This window comes from Dermacentor variabilis, chromosome 9, assembly GCF_050947875.1.
Source record: "Dermacentor variabilis isolate Ectoservices chromosome 9, ASM5094787v1, whole genome shotgun sequence".
Lineage (NCBI taxonomy): Eukaryota > Metazoa > Arthropoda > Arachnida > Ixodida > Ixodidae > Dermacentor > Dermacentor variabilis.
In genome coordinates this window covers 37,912,599-37,931,570 of record NC_134576.1, presented here as the reverse complement: position 1 = coordinate 37,931,570, position 18,972 = coordinate 37,912,599, and the positions used below count along the sequence as shown (strand labels likewise).

General features: G+C 44.7%; 1 protein-coding gene across 1 annotated transcript in view; it reads left to right on the top strand.

Moving 5' to 3' along the window:
* Positions 1-13,456, top strand: part of LOC142592614 (uncharacterized) — a 189,827-nt gene extending 176,371 nt beyond the window's left edge. Inside the window, exon 32 of the mRNA XM_075704154.1 lies at positions 194-13,456. Coding sequence (XP_075560269.1) covers positions 194-496 — 303 coding nt within the window. The 3' untranslated portion in view covers positions 497-13,456. The remainder of the gene's footprint in view (positions 1-193) is intronic.
* Positions 13,457-18,972: the final 5,516 nt, after the last annotated feature.

Below are 18,972 nucleotides of genomic sequence, written 5' to 3'. Positions count from 1 at the left end.
CATTTTCTCTTCTAATAATCAACCAATTACTGCGGAATAAAAGAAAACAGAGTTATTAAAGGATACATTATCAATCTAAACTTTCAGTGCGTCTCTCTTGTGTCCCTCTAATGTCCAGTGCACGGATGGCAGCGCATACCCCACAGCAGCAGTGCCCCCCCCCCCCCTCTTGACTTTTGGTTCACGCATGCAGCTCTCGGCCCCCGAGGTGGCACGGCTGACGCAAACGTTGCTGGCCGAACAGGCCGCCAAGGCCAGCTCTTCCCCAACAGACAAATTGGTCGGCAATGCCCTGGTCTTCTCCTGCGGTCACAACACGACAGCCACTGCGTTCCACGAGACAGCCATGCCAGAGCTGGAGGACTCCCTGCTGAGGCGGCTGCAGCGACCTCTGCCTCTGACGGCCAAGCTGCTTGCTCGTGGCTACGCAATGCCGGGAGTGATTCCGTTTGCGTGCCCACGGTGTGTTGTCAACGAGATACGTGCCAACTGGTGACTGAGTGTGATGGTCTGACAAGATGTTGCACCTCCTTACGATGGTTCTCAGCTGAGCTAGTTGCCGTGGAGGAACAAACTAAACTGGGAGGGGGCATTATGTCAACCTTAGCAAGCCATTTCCTTTGCCCCTTCCAGTAACGGCCCAACACTTGACCTTTGAGACACGGTGTATTGGTCGAGAATGTTCGGTTCCCGGTAGATTTTATTTGAAGTACATTTGCTCAGCTGCCCTGCAGAGCAGGACTACTGCTTGGCTCCCTGACATGATGATCACTTGTTGGGCTGATACGTTCGACTTCAATCATGTTGCACAATGTTCAGTCCTAATTCTTTATTTTTTCTATCCTAGTTGGCATTGCACTTTCCGGAAAGTCAGCAGTGCATAATCTTCTTTTTTTTTTTCATGTCGTCAAAATCATTTTTGTCCGCTGAATTTCAGGGAAGGTTGTAACTCTGTTTTGATGAGCCTTGTTAATACCTGTGGTCTATGAGCCAAGGAATGCATCGAAATGGTTTGCATCCACTTAGCATCAAATAGTTGCCCCGTCAAAGACTAGTCCCCTTGTCGAAATGTTGGCTTCAGTCTGACACTTCCCTTGTTGACAACTGTGGATCACTTAGCATTCCAGGCTTTCTGTCATGTTATGCAAATCACGCCAAAGAACTGGTTTGCAAAGTCGTTTGTGTGACCAGTGGCATTCAGATGTATTTGTCATAGACCAACAAAGAGCATGAAACTCACTGAAAACCTAAGCCCACAAGTGACGGCTGATGGTTTTGTGGTGACATTTGTTTGGTAGCACCATGCATGCCTTCGTATTTAGGCCCCATAAGCAGAGAAAGAAATTCTTGTTTTCTTGTTGGCATTTTGTTTCACCAAGGAAACAAGATGCACGCTGAGTAAGTCAAAAAAGACCTAGTCAGGTGGCTTCCTGAACTTGCAAACTATTAGCCAAGCATCTTGAGCTGTGGTTGTGAGACTTGTGTTTGTATGTGGTTTCATAGTGTAAATACCCTTGACCACAGTCACACTGTACTTTGTTGATACTGGTACAGCAAAAGAAATTACATTCAGACAGTGTCTCAGTAAGTGCACAGAGGATGCTGAACTTTATCTTACGTGGGAACAGCACATCTGTCATGTCTGTCTGCAATATGTCAGTCATGCAGACATGTCAGTAGCTGACGGCTCTGATGACATTGAAACTATGTGCTTATGACTGCCAGCGTTCATTGCAGTATCTTCATGAGCATGCAATCACCATTTGACTGTGATGCCTTTTGTGGCACAGGTAGCTGCACAAGGGGAAGAAGACAAAGATAACCCCCCCTCCCCCCTCTCCATGCTTTACTGAGCTCACTTGGACAGAGCACAAGCTTTCAACATCTGGTTGATCTTCTGTAGGGATCACAATTGAATTTGGCAGGCAAGTCGTTCAGAACGGTATCGTTTGTGTAGTTGACTAACGAGCACAAGTTTTGGGTTCCTTCATTTATGGTAAGACATTCTTGAACGGCTCCATTGGAGGCGCTTGCCAACTTTGCATCTAGCTAGCGTGGAGCTAAGGTAAGCCACTGAAGGCACTGAGCAGAAGGTTAGGCCCTCCTTCTGGTAACACCTGTGTGCCTGGACAAACAGCATGACTGGGAGAACAGCCTGTTCGCATTCAAGAGTTCGTAGCAGCTTAATATCTATGCCTAACAGAAAAGTTCCATGTGGTGTTAGTACCGGTCAGCAGCCAAGCTACATTATGAGTGTTCACGCATCGAGTCTAAAACCGTGTGTCATGACAGATTGTTGCTTTAAAGCTCTGCATTTTCTGTCATATGGCTCATGGCTGTATAGAGGCAGAGAAGTCAGGTTGCGAAATGAGTGTTGCCAGATCTCACAAACGGAGCACAAAGAAAAAAGGCTTAAGAAGGAGCTTTAGCTCTGGGCCAACTCCAATGCCGCCTCTTCACATAATGTGCACCCGGCGACAAAAGCTTATGGACCACGGATCTCCAAAAACATTCAATTCCCAAGCAGGCTGTGGCAGCAGCCAGTAAAATTGTATACGGCGTTGTTGTCAGCATATTCTAGTTGAGGCCTGAAATGCGAATACAGTCGCCAACCATTTATTCAGACCTCAAGGGGACTGTGCAAATGTCCGAATAAACAGGTGTCTGAAAAAGCAGTTAAGAAAAAAAAGAAATCCTTTATTTCCACGCACTTATTCGGGCTCGGCAGTAGGCTTGAAAAAATCGTAAATGCGCCGTTGCACGCTGTTCTGTTTACGCGCGATCAGATAAGCCTGAATCTCGGAGAGGGTCGTATGGTCACTATAGGTGGCTGAAAGCACAGTCACTGCTTTTACACGCTCCGCATGCAACGGCAGCATAGCATGTGGTGCGTCATCTTCCGAGTTGGAGTCATCGTCCAGCGGCACAGCAGAAACCTGACGAATGATCTCGCCGTCGTCGAGTACTGCGCATGTCAATACTGCAGTATCAGCACCTGTGAAAGTGTCAAATGAGACGGTGTCCGGAATCACAATGCAACCACTGCGCAGACCTTGGCAGAACATTTTTGGCGTCCATAGGGAGCACATCGGAAGGCGACAAATCTTAGGCCTCCCGGCACCCGCTTGCCGGCATTCCCCAGCGCAGTCTGCGCGGGCACTGTCGGTGCCATTAGACAATTGACGCGATGTTTCCGTATGCCGCGTTGCATCGCCACAACCTCGACACAGCATACAAAGCAAACATCACCACACCGTAACATCGACATCAGTCGCACAATGAAAAACATGGCCTACTCGCAGCGTTGTGCACGAAGAAACAAATCAGTTGCTGGATTGTCTTGACATGGCTTACTAAGCTGGGACTGGAACTTCTGTAGCTACGAACGAGGCAGAAACGATGATGAGCAGGGATTTGCAGTAGCGCCACTTTGTGAGGCAGCAAGGAGGCTCCATTCAAAACAAAAATGGTGTTCAGCAAGTCAAACCATGCACCGGTCAGAGTCGGTGCATGGTGCTTTCGATCGAGTTGGCTCAAGGACTGTCAGAAAAAATCAGACGAGAGGTTGCAAAGTGTCCGAACTTTCGGCAGTTGTTATACATTATGGTCTATGGGGAGAATGGCGGTGCCGCGAAGCAGACTGAATAATCGAGCATGTCCGAATTTTTGGAGTCCGCAAGATCAGTTGGCGACCGTACCAGACTATGTTGTGAGATTGCGGAGATATTCAGCATTTCCTCAGACGTCGTGCCCTGCAATATTTTTTTGCCGGGTGTACATGTAAAACACAAAAATGCTTTTATGAAGCAGCTCCTAGATAGATTTGTGTAAAATTTATTGCATTTTGAAACAAAAGTTAGATGCAGTGAGTGTAGGAAGTAAAATTTTAAAAGATCAGCAAAGATCGTATGTAAAAAATAAAAATAAAATAGAAGCCCATAGTTTACAGTTCAGTAACTCTGCACCAAAAACGGATATCGCAGTTCTGTAAACTGCATCTGTTAGGGCATGTGAAGCAGACAAATCTTATATTTCAATTTCTATAGCCCCAAAGCTAAAGCTTCCTCTTAAAGGGGACAACTGAGTCTGTGAATATTGCATTCCGTTGCACTGCTCTTGGGAAAATAATATTTACAATGCGTTCCTGAAGGGCCTGCTCGGCATATGTTGTGCCCAGCGAGGTGTCACCTTCCAGCAAGAGGTGTGCCTCTCCTCTATATCTACAGCAACACATCTCCTTTTTTGATGCGTTCGCATTAGGACTGTCAAAGTGGGAAAAGGTATCCATGTGTGAAGTGTTAGAAGCCAGTCACATTGTATACATGCACGTGCACATGCAAAGAGAGAGAGACAGACAGAGAGAGAGCGTAACTGACAGTAGACGCTCCGGGCTACCATCAGAAACACTTAACTCCTCGATGAGGCAGGGCGACGTATGTCGAGTGAACTACTGAAGAACACTTTGCAGTCTGGGGAACATGACATCAAAGAGGTGCAACATAATGCAAACGCATTTCTCTCACATTTACTGCTAGATCAACACTGAACTTTCCTTATGCTTCACCACAAGGCCGAGCATGGAGGGTTCCTGCCAAGGGGAGCAGAATGACGGGGCCCCTGCGCAGTGTGTGATTGGATGCTTTAGTGGTTGCAGACCAATGAATAAGCACACATTTTTACTGCCAGTTTGTTTTGGGCCCATTCAAGTAGCCCTGCACTTTGTGAACTAGTTGCTGCCAGATCAGTGCCAGCCAGCCCTTGCTTGTGCAGAGCTGACTCTGTGCACTTCCTGCACAGATCCTGCACTACCTTTCTCACGAGGGCAAGGAATGTCGTGAACTCGTCCTGCACAAGAGAGTGAAATCAATGGCGACATGGAGGTCGCCATGTTGTTGAACTGGTGAAGCTAGCTGCGAAGTGCAGCACCTCGTGAACTGGTTCAGAAAGTGCAGGAAAATTGAGTGGACCTTGTAACATGTGCACTTGGAGGTTATGCACAAGCCCGTGTTCGTGGCTGAGCAGAGCATACGCAGAGTGAGCCCTTGTGAAATGTACTGTAAGGAACCTCTCCCCTGCTTTTGTACCTTTAAAAATGCTGAGCTAGCGTGACGATACTGAGGTGGCACTGTCGGGCACTTTCTCCATATTTTTCCTCTGTCACCCCTTGCACTTTGTGGCGAGGTTAGTTTCTAGTCCCTCTTATGCTCCATGTAAATAGGTTCTGGTGCAGGGGCTTGTCGACTGTGCACTTCATTTTCTCACTGTGATGGGGGTGATGCATGCCCCAATGTACTATAGAAATTATGTATATAGTGCACAATACTGGTGCCACTGAGAGAGGAGGTAACCTGATGCACTAATCTTTGGGTGGTAGGGGCCCTAGCGAACCTTTCCCTTTGGTTCACCTGTGAAAAAACAAAAAACTAGAGAGAGAGAGAGAGAGAGAGAGAGAGAATGAAAAGGTGCAGTGCACCTTATCTCCAATGTAAATATGTGTCACAGGCCTCTTGTACCTAGCTCAGTTAGCCAAGTACTGCATTCCTTAGCAAAAACATCAGCTGCAGGACAGCATGTATTGTTACGTACTGAAAATGACGCCAATACTCGGATGTGCGAATGAGGAGAGGAAGAGGAGGCAGTGGAATGGTTGCATCAGTGAGAGCATGCATCGTAGATTAAAAGACCCCTCAAGTCTTTACCAAGCATTTCTGCTTAAACATTGCTATGGAAAGGAAGAGCAGGGTGAATGCAATTACAAAATGGTTTTTGAATGGCTGAGCCAAGATGGAAGAGACTGTCTACACAATCTAGTACTTTGTCGTCTCTTCAACCACATACCAATTTATGTTCACTTCAACACTAAACATTATGTGGCGACATATGTATGCAGTATTAATAGGTTTGCAGAGTTGAGGAACTAGTGTTTCATCACTTGGGCTGACAGAGCCCATGTGGTCGCCTTGATAGCATACTTTTCTTTCCTCTGCAATGCTTAATTAAGTGCAAAGGTTTGAATCCAGCTGCTCAGTTTGAAGGGTGCTGGCTATAATGTGCCAGACATGTGATCTGTGTACGGAGTGTTTGCAGAGTATAAGCAGCTCCAGCACAATGCTAAACTAAGGCACACACTGAGTCAATCAAGAATGTTCAACTGCCCATCTAAAAACGTTGCAATGTTTTTTTATGCCGAGAGATGACTTAATTGCTAAGGAAGAAGTTCAAAGGGGCCCCACAATTCTTTAGGAACTTTGCCTTGCCTTGAGTCAAGATACTGGCTCAAAGAGGGTGCAACTGGGCTGCAAATACAGCTGACGTGGCATTGTGAACATCTAATAACAGTGCATAACGTGACGGACGAACATAGAAGAGGTGTATATACATAGCTCTGTCTTCCAACTGGCTTTTATTTGTCGGTGGGTGCACTTTTATTGGTGACGCAGCGCAAAGCAAGCAGTTTACACCTTGCATGAGAACACCTTGTCCTCATCAAGAAAGACAGAAGAAGCTATTATCAGAGTCTGGTCATGAATAGTAAACTAGCTCACATTTCTGCTCTAGTGAAGCATTGTAAAGTTGTAGTTTCAGCGACCTTTTTTTGCAGTAAGTTTTCTTTCATGTTTGAATGTGCCTTTTATTATCAGTGACTGACTGCTATTTAACCATTGTAAATAGGGACATATGCATGATTTGAACTTGCCACCACATTCCTGCAGCAGCCGTACCCATCTTGCCATATTTTGAGATAATTTTCTCAGGAGATCACCCGCTTCCCAGCACCTGTTTTACATCTGTTGTAGCCTGAGTGTGTGAACACCTATGAAAAATTATGTGTAGCTGAACAAAATCTACTTCTGCACTGCGTTTTAGCTTGTGAACAAAATATTCAGCTCCTGTGATGGCAAGCACAGTAATAACAGAACCACAGTGTCCGACATCATGTCATGTCATGTACTGTAGGCAACATCACCTCTCAATCTCGTAGGCCGTGCTGAACCGTCAGACTTAAAGTGCTTCAGCGCAGAGCTGCAAACTTGAAAAGCACTGGTTAAAAGCTGAATTTTGGTGCCCCATTTCATGACATGTGTTACTATGAGCAAGCCACGCCAAAGTTCACAGACGCTACCTTTGTTCAAGCGAAGCTTTCTTTGTCTGCCTCTCCAAGGCTTGGCGCAAGTGTGTTTTCCACTGAGTAGATGATGTAATGGCAGGGAGGCTTATGATGAGTAGGCTTGTATAGCCAGCTGTACTTGGCCCTACAGGCACACCGGTGAGAAGCTATGTTATGCTGTGAAACAACAAACAGTATCAAAATGTCCTTGCTGCAACAAATATCCACTTTCAGATTCATAATTCTTTCATTGAAGCAAAGTTTTCTTTACCTACCCCTCTGGGGTTTTGGCGCATCTGCTCAATTGGTTTCTCGCTGAATAAACAAACTGGGCTGATCCTGGAGGTGGCGTAATGAAGATTGGGCCGATACTACACCGGTTGCGTGGTCTCCATGGTTGCATGGGAGCAAGAACGTGGCATTTGCAGCTATGTTGTGGGACCCTTCTCAAAGTGTATAAGAAGTATCTTGCCGGGCAGGCTATGGCTATTTGGCTATGCTGCAAAATTCAGTATGGAATATGAGCAGTTATAATACATATTATTGCAAAGCCATACGACAAAAAGCTTTGCAATGGGAGGAATAATGTAAATAAGTTCGTTGCACATTACCTGGGAATAATAAAATTGAATGCATCATATGCCTTTTTGCATAGCATTTCATTGAAATGTTCCAACAAAGCTTTGCTTAAGGTAGGTTCCAACTAGTGTATTGGATATGGCATCTTAATTTTTTCCCCTTCGTTTATTCTGCCTGCCATTCTGAGGGAGCCGGAAGTCACCCACAGTCATTTGTACACTGTCGAAATCTACAATGTCGCAAGGAGTTGGTGCAAAAATTTCAAAGTGTCATTGCCGCTCATTTTCATTTTTTTTTTTTAAGATATGGCTGGCATATACTACTTCGCTCACTATTTAGTACTCGGGGCACGTAATATAATGATATAGCTTAAAGGGCCCCTCACCAGGCCCCATAGCAAATTTTGGTTATACACTGGAAGTTGTTACGTGTCCTCTAGGGAGCATTCTGCCGTAAAAAATTTTCAAATCGGCTCATTAATAGCCGAGATAGAAATATTTCAGTGCTGCGAACCCATGATTTCAGCAGGCATGCTCCACAGCCAAGCAAAACGCTCTCTTCACTCGCCCCGTCTATCCTACGCAAGTGAGATTTCTTCCCTGCATTCTCCCATAACGGACCTCGAGAATCGCGTGAAGTCACAGGCCCCGCCATCATTTTTTTTTTTTTCGATCCTTGCTTTTTTTTTTCCGCTGCTACACATTTCCGCCAATAGCGTCGTGTGTTCTAGCATGACGTGTGCTGCGCTGACGAGACAACAGCTCTGTTGTCTCGTTAGTGCAGCGCACGATTTTGCGCGCTTTGCACAAGGAAAGATGACTAGCAGTATAATTCAGTGCTACACGAATACTGAGGCAGAACAAGTGGATCGCGGAGCATGATCACACGCTAGAACACGGTAGAAAATGGCATAGATTCGGTACCTGTGCACATGACCGCACGACCGTGAGAACAAGCAGATGAAGCAGAAGTATATCTCTCTTGATTCGGTGCAAAGTAAAACAAAGAACATGCAGATATTCCATTTGTGTGCTTTATTATTTCTCTAAAGTTAAATTTGTAAATTCAAGCAACAAATTGTACAGATAACAGATGTTGTCTTGAATAATTCTCAAAGTCGCGTGTCACCACGAGAGACATCACACTGCGGACGCGATTACATAGGCGCAGGGGCACGATTACGTCACCGTCCGGCTTGGAGCGCGGTGGCCGCGAGTGAAGAGAGAAATGGCATTCGCATTGAAATTTCAGATCTTTCCATGGTGTGAAGCGATGTAATACTTCGCAGACACGATTGTTATCGTGCAGTACATGCTGTGCGCTTGTCAGCTCAGAATTGCCAGATGTGGTGAGGGGCCCTTTAACTTAGTTCTTCTGTTCAACATCCCTTTAATGTGCACATGTATCTGTTTAACACAAGCACTCCTGACACATCGGGTATTGTGTTGATCTGACATAGTGCAGACCTTTTTGAAACTCTTATATTAACGGCCCAGCATTTCCAAGATGTCACTGACCAGAAATAGGACGATCTACACGTGGCTGCCTCCTTGCAATCGGCTGTATGCGACTTGTCTTTGTGTAACCCACCATCGTTCAGCTACCTCTGCACAGTCTGAGTGCAGAATCAAGAATGTGTGTGCGATGAAGTTATGGGACAAGCTTGGCCTGATGCCATAAACTGCGTACAGCCTTTGTCAAAAGTACACGGGCCGCTCTGCACCTTCAATGTCTGTGTTGCTCGGCTGTGCGGTGCGATTCCCGTAGTGCTCCTGGCACTCCACCTCTATGGATGGCAAGTGCGAGAGTTCTTTTCATTTCTCAGAGTGTTGGACTATGGCAACTATGGCATACCACATTAACTGCTTTAAGGAGCTTGTAGTTAGCATGGTGGTCATAGGCAACATAGTCATATAACTTTTAACAAAGGCTATCTTGTACGCATATTCACTGTGCTTCTTTCAAAACTTGCAATACCTAATCGCTCATAGAAGTTCCTTGCTAAGCTCTGTATTGTTAAGTTGGTTCTTGCAATCGGTGGAGTGCATTGTTCCTTCATTGAAGGTGCCACTAAGAATGCACGTGCGTATACTTAGTTGTACATACGACTGGAGGAGCCAACTGTTAGCCATTGTGATTTACCAGTGATTAAGAAATCACTGGAGTGGAAGAATCCATGATGAGAAAAATGAAGCTGTTGTGCTTCCTTTGCATGTGTTGCTGTCATATACTGCGCAGAAAATTGTTTCCTCCAAACAAGTGATAAATGCGTGTCCAGCTTCTTGACAGATGATTGCTGTTACCTAGAAGGTGTTGAACATTTTGTGGCATATCAACAGGATACTCCTTTTTAATACTACGAGTGCATGGACCTGTACGACGCAGTTTGTTAGTATTTTACCTTCGTTGGAATATCATTTTTGGAAACTACTGCACCCCACATAGTCTTGTTTGGCTGGTTAAAAAAAGGAACGTAGTTTGGCCGTTAACGCGCAAAAAAGCTTTCACTACTCTTGTGGCTTTCTTGTCATTTTGAAGTTGTGAGAGTAGATGACTTAGTGTGCACTGTTTAGTATTACGAGCACCGAACATATTGGGCATGAGTAGTGTGGGACGCTTGCACCACACCTTTCATGTTGTAAATGTATATATGTCCAAAAAATGACCGAGCACTTTTTTTAGCACGCAGAAACCATGGGCAAGAAAGAGATAAGGCAAGCACAATCGCCACTTGTCTTATCCCTTTTGTGTCTGTAGTTTCTGTGCACTAAAAAATTTGGTCATGGAATACCAACTGGATCGTTCTCTCACATTGATAAGCTGTAGTTAAAAAACAATGAATGAAAGTGAGAGGGATATGAAGTGAGGCACAGAACGAAATGAAATTCCAGCACTACCACTTTTATACTTTTGTTGTTGCGTGCGTGGATTTTGTTAGCTGTAGTGAGGTGTCAGAAAACTTGTGAGAGCTCCATGCACAGTTAACTTAGAGAATTGTAATATACTGCTAATATAAGAATGCTTCCTCGCCTTTTTTAGCATGAAGGCGGATTTTGTCTCTACTGGTAACTGTGACTTTGGTGGTATTATCTGTTTCTTAGTGTGAATGGAATTGAGCCCAAGAAGGTGCCAATTTTGGCTAAGGCCAGGGTGGCTGAGTACTGTAAATTATCACTGCTGTGAAAACGCACCTAATAGCAAGATCTTGCATGCTCCCACATTATGACGCAAGCATTGTATTGTTGACAATTCTTTATGGTGTCTTTTAAAGATCCACCTGCACAGTTGCATGAAAAGTTTGGAGTATGTGACATCTGTTTTTGGGAATGTTACTCCTATCACAAAAGCAATTAATATTTTGTGGCCTAAGCTGCACACTGTATTGTGTTGTTTGAGCATCTGTGTGGTATTGTGTATTTTCAGGCTGTTAATGTACTTTATTCTTCTGTCATATAAAAGCTGATGAGACCTGCCAGACTGCTTGATCTCAAGACAGTGTATTGTGAGTGGCTGCAAAAATGGACCAAGACATTGATTGCTTACCTACTCAAATAATACTAACACAGGTCATCACTCTCAAGAGTTGTGTCACACGAGCAACTTGCTTTGCAAAAAAAAAAAAAGGATGTCTTGGCATGTAACGAGAAACAAGGCTGCAGTTCAGCTATCGTTGTAAACCACACAATGCCAGTAACGTCACTGGGGTGGGGGGGGGGGGGGAAGGTGTGAAATGGCAAAGAATTATTAGTCAAAAAAGCGAAAAGGCACCGGACACCTTTCGCTGAGTGGAACAGTGGCACCGTGCGCTGACTACAGAAAACAAAACAGGTGGAAATTTGTAGGAGGGTGCCTTTAACAAAGCTTAATGAATTAGGGCGCTTTAGAATGTGGAATTAAATATACATTAGAGACGTCGTCCCCGAGAGGCACATAAATTAATAAAGGGAAAATGAAACGTCAACCCCGTCGTAGCAGTTGCTACGATGGGGTCTCTCCACCTTGCGGGTATCTGCAGAACTATTTCATCAGGTACGTAAATTTGCAGATACGCCCACATAGTGCTCGTTGTAACTGCTGTAGAAATTCTCCATTGGGGCCGACTGCACTGGCAGATAATGCAAAATTCGCATAAATTTGTGTTTTAAGTTTCTAACGGAAGCTCATTTAGAAGTAACACATTCCACTGAGACTGTGTTCTTCTTTGCCCTAATCGCCTAATATTTCTGGCTTGTTATTTTACTGTCCTTTCAAGTTTCCTCCTCCTGAGGTGCTTCTTTCAACTTCACTTAAAAAATGCGGATAATCTATTCTTGTGCATATACCTACCTGTCTACATACGCAATGTGTACTGCATGTGGATATGCATACATTGTGCATACACATATCGCTGCAGGTCTTTCTACATGCTCAAAGTTTGCTTTTCTTGTGTTTTATCTCCATGTTTTAATCTGGACAGTCATCCAACGAAAACTTTTAGCTCTGTTTATTTCTTGAGAGTTTTTTTTTTTTTCGAAATAAAGAAATTTGCACACTCCTCTTTTTCTGCCTGTTAATACAAAATAAACACGTAAATATTTCTTTCGATGTGATGTTGTGCTGAATTGGGAGTTGTGTGGTGCACTTGTTACTTTTGGACACTTTAAAAATAAATAAAAATTATTAATTGTTAGCTAGAAGAAAAAAAAACTCCATGCTGAAGCAAGCCGTGATCATAAAATTGTGCTTTGTTGCTTGAAACGAGACGGGAAATGAGGGTGGGTGTTATGGCGGGCCTGGGTGCCATTGACCCTGGCAATGCCATGTGCCACTGCGCAGCACGTTCATCACTTTCTGGTTGTCAGTCCAAGCTGCCCAGAAATACGTTTCTTCTTTTGTCAATGATGCGGTGCACATAGTACTTTGACCACAGATGTACATGGTGTAGAACGTGGCACGTTCTGATCTCGCGTATACCTGAAAATACACCAAGTGCATGCTGTACCTTTATGTAGGTGTGCATCAATCGCCAAGAAGACGCAGAAGTGTCGTATTGTTGAGTATGCAGGAAAGTTGTAGTTGGTGCGGCAAAGTCGTAAAAGGAGATGGCTAAATTCTCCTGAGCTGGTTCCTCTCTCTAGTCAGTTTGACCTACATGTTCTGCACCATTATATTAAATAGAGCTCCGGCTAGTGAATTATAAAAAGCTTTGAATTGAGATATTTGAACAAAGCGGTCTCATTGACTGTGCCACTCAAGTGCTGGTTTGTCTCACGACGACTGCTTTAACATAATGGTGGATGCTGAGACGTGCACTTGTTTTCTGTGTGCTACATATCTTAGTAAACTGAAATTGACCAGAAATTGGAGGATATTTGTGAATTGTTTCAAAGAGGTTGCATAACACAAGCACTTGGCTTGTGCTATGACCATGCGTGACCACCATGACTTGTGAACAGAAGACACACCTGAGGCTCGAAATGATGGCTGTCAGGTGATGCAGGCATGTTGCAAGATAGTGATTGTATATGCACGGTATTTTGAAAGCTTCATGTAACCTACTTTGGTCAGCTAGTCTTAGTTTGAATCTTAGTGCTGCCCTCGTGAAAGCACTGAGTGGGTAATATTAGTATGTTCTCATCCATGTACATGCGGCACCTATAGTTTTGTTGTTTTGGGTTAAAAGTGAAAAGAAAAAATTTAGTGTATTATGGAGCTTAGTAATATGTTCTTTTTTTGTGTGTGTGTTCATGACCATGAAATGTGAGAAATAAATTTGCTATCTACTACGGACCTTGCATTGTAACTTTCTGTGCTCTGTTACTTAATTGTACGTGATATGGCAACTGCATTTTTAAGCAAGAAATTGATTGGACTTGTACAGCTGTGCAATTGTAAGTTATTCACATTTAAAAATGTTTTAGAGATGGGACATGATCAATTGTTTGTTCTTTGCTTCTTTATTGGTTGCAACTATGAAAAAATTGCAAAAGAAACACTACTTAAGACATTGCATTGTTTAGTGATATCACACAAAGAAAACACTTTAAAAAATTTGAAAAGAAAATATATGTAATTTCACATGAGTAAGCATTTTGTGGAATAAAGCACAAATGTCATTCTTGAATAAACATGAAAAAGTACTGACCTGACATTTTTTTAAGAAAAGATATTAAAAATGCCAAGCCCCAGTCACAGCTCATTCAAACATGTAAGCAGGAGCATTTTTATTTGTGCATAGAGTGGATTTATAGGCAAATATTTTAGCGAAGTTGTTAATGCTACTGAAATCATTAGGATGAAGCTCAGTAGGAATATGGACAACACTGCACGTCTTATGCAGGGGGAATCGTAAAAGCCTAGGTTAATTGTGCGAGTCAAGAAATTTTCAAACATAGCACTACTAATTGGAGCAGACTACACAGACAACAGTAGAAATATTAAAACAATATTTGTATGAAACCTAACATTGAATTGAAATAAAGCTTTGTAGGCATACAAGGAAAACAGAAACAATTAAGAAAGCTTATAATATAATATAATATTTGGGGTTTTACGTGCCAAAACCACTTTCTGATTATGAGGCACGCCGTAGTGGAGGACTCCGGAAATTTTGACCACCTGGGGTTCTTTAACGTGCACCTAAATCTAAGCACACGGGTGTTTTTCGCATTTCGCCCCCATCGAAATGCGGCCGCCGTGGCCGGGATTCGATCCCGCGACCTCATGCTCAGCAGCCCAACACCATAGCCACTGAGCAACCACGGCGGGTTAATTAAGAAAGCTTCAAGGGTGTTCTTCGATTTGGGGAGACAGGAGATGTGAAATTACTACAAAGCCCACTAAAATGGCTTACAAATAGATGAAATTAATTTTAATCGCTATAAGCAGGGAATGTAGTTTTCGAACTTTTTGTAGGTATGATTCAACATCTATCTGCACCAAAGTGGACATCAAAAATAGCTTGCCAGCCTGCCTGACAAGCTTCCCCTGTATAACTGTGTGTAGCCTTTCCGCTCCTGTTTAAGTAACAAATCTGCATACTAGAAGCACTTTCAATGAGCCTGCAACCAGCCGCAAGGCCGTTCTTGTCCTGCACTTGTTTTGTGAGGGATAATTGGCCTCGACTATGAGAACGACCTGTCACTTGTGCCCCAAAGATGACAACTCGGCATACCGGCAAAGCTAGTTATGAGTGCAAGAACCAAGAGCAACCCTTCCTACTCGTGTTCTCTTGTACAAAATGAAGTGAAGCAATGAAGGGGGCTAGTTGGTGGACATTCACAACTGTTTAATACTGTTAAAGAACGTGCTTAATATACAAGGAGATATGGCACACGGGGGGGGGGGGGGGGAGATGGTGTATATTGTCGCAGTCGTCAGCTTGTCATATCTTTTTATATCCCCCTCCCCCCTCGTGTGCCATATCTCCTTGTATATAAGCACATTCTTTAACAGTATTCGTAAAGTTCGTAGTTTGCGCTACTATTTCCACGTCCTGTCCTTCACTTAAATCATCAATGTAACACTAAGCGCAATAAAATCATGTACAGAACGAAGTGTTGGTGACCAAACGGAGTCTAAGAACTAGGTTATACCATTGCACAGAAACTGGTCATTGAAACCACAGACGAACCAAGGGCTGTGACCATGTCTTGGTGACTTTCCCAACTATGGGGCTTCACTTCTGCATCTGAAATCCAATATAACAACCATCAGGGTTGAGAGATTCTTGAAATAACAAACTTGTAAATATGTAAATATATATCTTCCTTTTTTTCATCAAATTATAATGTCGCAATCACCATTTACTTTATGTGATGAAGCTCACCTCATCTAGCCGCATCGTGCCACCAACATAAGACAGCAATATGTGGTTTTCATGCAAACGAGGACTGTTTCCAAGGTATGTGCAACATAGACAATTAAGCTGTTACAAAGTGCACAGGCACAGGTGTCTTCATACCATTGTGTTACTATAATGTGATACTATAAAGTTTCAGTCTGCTGGAAGTCGCACAGGTCACCATCCCAACATTCTATAATAGAACATACTTGCCACATTACAACGAGCACTCGAAGCAGGCACAGCATATGAGCAAAATGGAAAGAAAGCCGTTGCGCTTGTTTCTTAAGTCCTTCGGAATTGCGTAGCTGTAAACATGCCTTACATCTACTTAGGGCAGGTAGTGACGGCGGATCCGGATCATGAGACGGAAATAATCAGAAGAATAAGAATGGGCTGGGGTGCGTTTGGCAGGCATTCTCAGATCATGAACAGCAGGTTGCCATTATCCCTCAAGAGAAAAGGGTATAATAGCTGTGTCTTACCAGTACTCACCTATGGGGCAGAAACCTGGAGGCTTAAGAAAAGGGTTCTACTCAAATTGAGGACGATGCAACGAGCTATGGAAAGAAGAATGATAGGTGTAACGTTAAGGGATAAGAAAAGAGCAGATTGGGTGAGGGAACAAACGCGAGTTAATGACATCTTAGTTGAAATTAAGAAAAATAAATGGGGCATGGGCAGGACATATAATGAGGAGGGAAGATAACCGATGGTCATTAAGGGTTATGGACTGGATTCCAAGGGAAGGGAAGCGTAGCAGGGGGCGGCAGAAAGTTAGGTGGGCGGATGAGATTAAGAAGTTTGCAGGGACGACATGGCCACAATTAGTACATGACCGGGGTTGTTGGAGAAGTATGGAAGAAGCCTTTGCCCTGCAGTGGGCGTAACCAGGCTGATGATGATGATACATGCCTTGTGGGGCTGTTCTGACCTGTTTCCCAACAGCTGTGGCGGCATTAGCACTTGCAAGTGGGCAGTAACTGCACAATACAGTGCCACATTCAATTTCAGAAGCACAAAGTCTGCAAGCATGGTGTATATTGTCACAGTCTGTAATGTTGGAAGAATAGAACTTACATGGTAGCCTTGGAGACAACGAAGAAGAGTTTGACTATCGCTTCTTTACACATCTTGGCTCAGCCATTGAAAGCCATTTGTAAATAGACATACATTTCGTCCTTCCCATGACATATTGCTGGAGGTGCGGGGTAATCACTTGCACAAGACTGAGCTCCGCAGCGGACGTAATCTGGCCACCAAATCATCCGAAGGAGAGTCTTCACAACTGTGGCCCCCTTGACACCAACGACGGTCATCCTGTCCCAGCCCCGCGACCCTGGAACGTTTTCTGGGATTGACAACGTTGCCGTTGATGACTGGTTACAGAATTACGAATGGGTCAGCGCACATAACAGGTGGGACATTTAACACGCTTATGCTGGCTAACATAATATTCTACCTAAACAAAACTGAACGGGTCTGGTTTGAGTCGCATGAAGAAGAGATTACAAGTTGGGACCAGTGCAAACAGAAGCTTACAGATTTGTTCGGAAAGCCTGTCGGCCACCAATGCTTTGGTAAGAACTTTGGGACCCGTGCACATCCACGGAATGTTACGTGGCGTACATCCAGGACGTCTTAGCTCTTTGCTGCAAGGTGGATAATATGGCACAGGCAGCAGCCACATGTTAAAAGGCATCACGGATGACGCATTTAGCCTTCTGGTTTCAAGAATATAACAACAGTCAATGAGATCATTAATGAATGTTGCCACTTTGAAGATGCGAAGAGCCACCATTTAGTTCAGCAGTTCACACGTCTACCCAACACCGCTGCTTCATCGACGTCTGAATACCTTCATCTTCCGCATGAGCCCACCTCTTCCAAGGATGTCATACGTATCGTCCGGCGAGAAATTGAAGCAGCATCTCCTTCCACGCCAGTGACGTAATGCTTTGACGATTCCCGGTCGCTCGTGTCCCTCATTCAATTAGTCATTCGTCACGAACTTGACAATGTAAGTTCGCCATTCATCTGCTCTGTCAACCATTTTTACTTTACTTCGTCTGCTCCCTCTGCCCTTGTTCACTGGAGCCAGTAGGGTCCTGATCCGAGCTATTGCAACCCAGCGGAATGGCGCACACGTGATGGCAGACCCATCTGCTTCTACTGTGGACGTGTGGGCCAGATCTCTCGCCACTGCTGAAGTTCCTGGCCGAAGTTCCTGGCCAGTCCACTCTCAACCAAGCTTTCCAGCCTACCACCGCTTCCCACTGAACCCTCGCCCGCCTGCACCCTCCACCGAGTTCGAAGGTGCACCTGACAATGCTCGAGCCACTGCGACCAGCGACTCACCATCACAACACAGTCGCCGCTCCCGTTCACCCCAGCTGCGTCGCTCTCCGTCCCCAGTTTACCGTCGCCGCTCTCTGACGGGAACTAACTAGTGTAGCTCCTGGAGGTGATGCTGCTCTAGCACCCACAGCCTGAAATTCCTCTGCTGACCCTGCCTCCTGATCGGAACCTTCGAAGGTTCCAATCAGTATGGGATATTTGGATGTGGACGTGGATGGTTCGCCCGTTATGGCGCTCATCGATACTGGATCGCATATTGAATGGACGATGGACATGCTCTTGCGTGGCTTAAGTGGTCCATCTGGTGCTACTTGGAGGACGTCATCGTATTCTCTCCAACTTTTGCGACCCATCTTGAATGACTTTCATCCGTTCTTTCTGTTTTTCGCACCGCTGGCCTGCAGCTCAACTCGTCCAAGTGCCACTTTAGTCACCGCCAAACAACCATGCTCAGACATCTGGTCGATTCGTCAAGCATTTGCCCCGACCTCGCTAAAGTTCGTGCAGTAAAGAATTTCCCCTTACCAACCTGTGCCAAGCATGTTCGAAGCTTTATTGGTCTTTGTTCTTACTTCCGCAGGTTTGTGGAAAATTTCGCCCATGTTGCCTCTTCCCTGAGTGACCTCCTCAAGAAAGGCGTTCCTTTCTGCTGGAGCTCTGAACTAGCGTCTGCTTTCTCGCAGCTCCTCACACCTCCTGTTCTCGCCCATTTTGACGTCTCCGCTCTGACGCCAGTGGCTACGGCATCGGCACAATTTTAGCTAAAACGCCAATGTAGGTGCAACCGCACTATTGCCTACGCCAGCCAGCTCCTCTCCTCCATCCGAACGCAACTACTCAATTACCGAGCACAAGTGTCTCACCCTTATTTAGGCGATGGGCACGTTCCGACTCTACGTATATGGCCGACCAATTATAGTTACAACTGATCACCATACCCTTTGTTGCCTTTCTTTCCTCAAGAATCCCTCCGGCTGCAGGAACAAGTCGGGTGCAGGTCTACAAGTCGGGCTGTCCACATCAGGACGCCGACTGCCTGTTTTGTCATCCTGTCGATGCACCGGACGGTTTAGTGGATGCCACACCGATCTGCGTTCTCTCACTT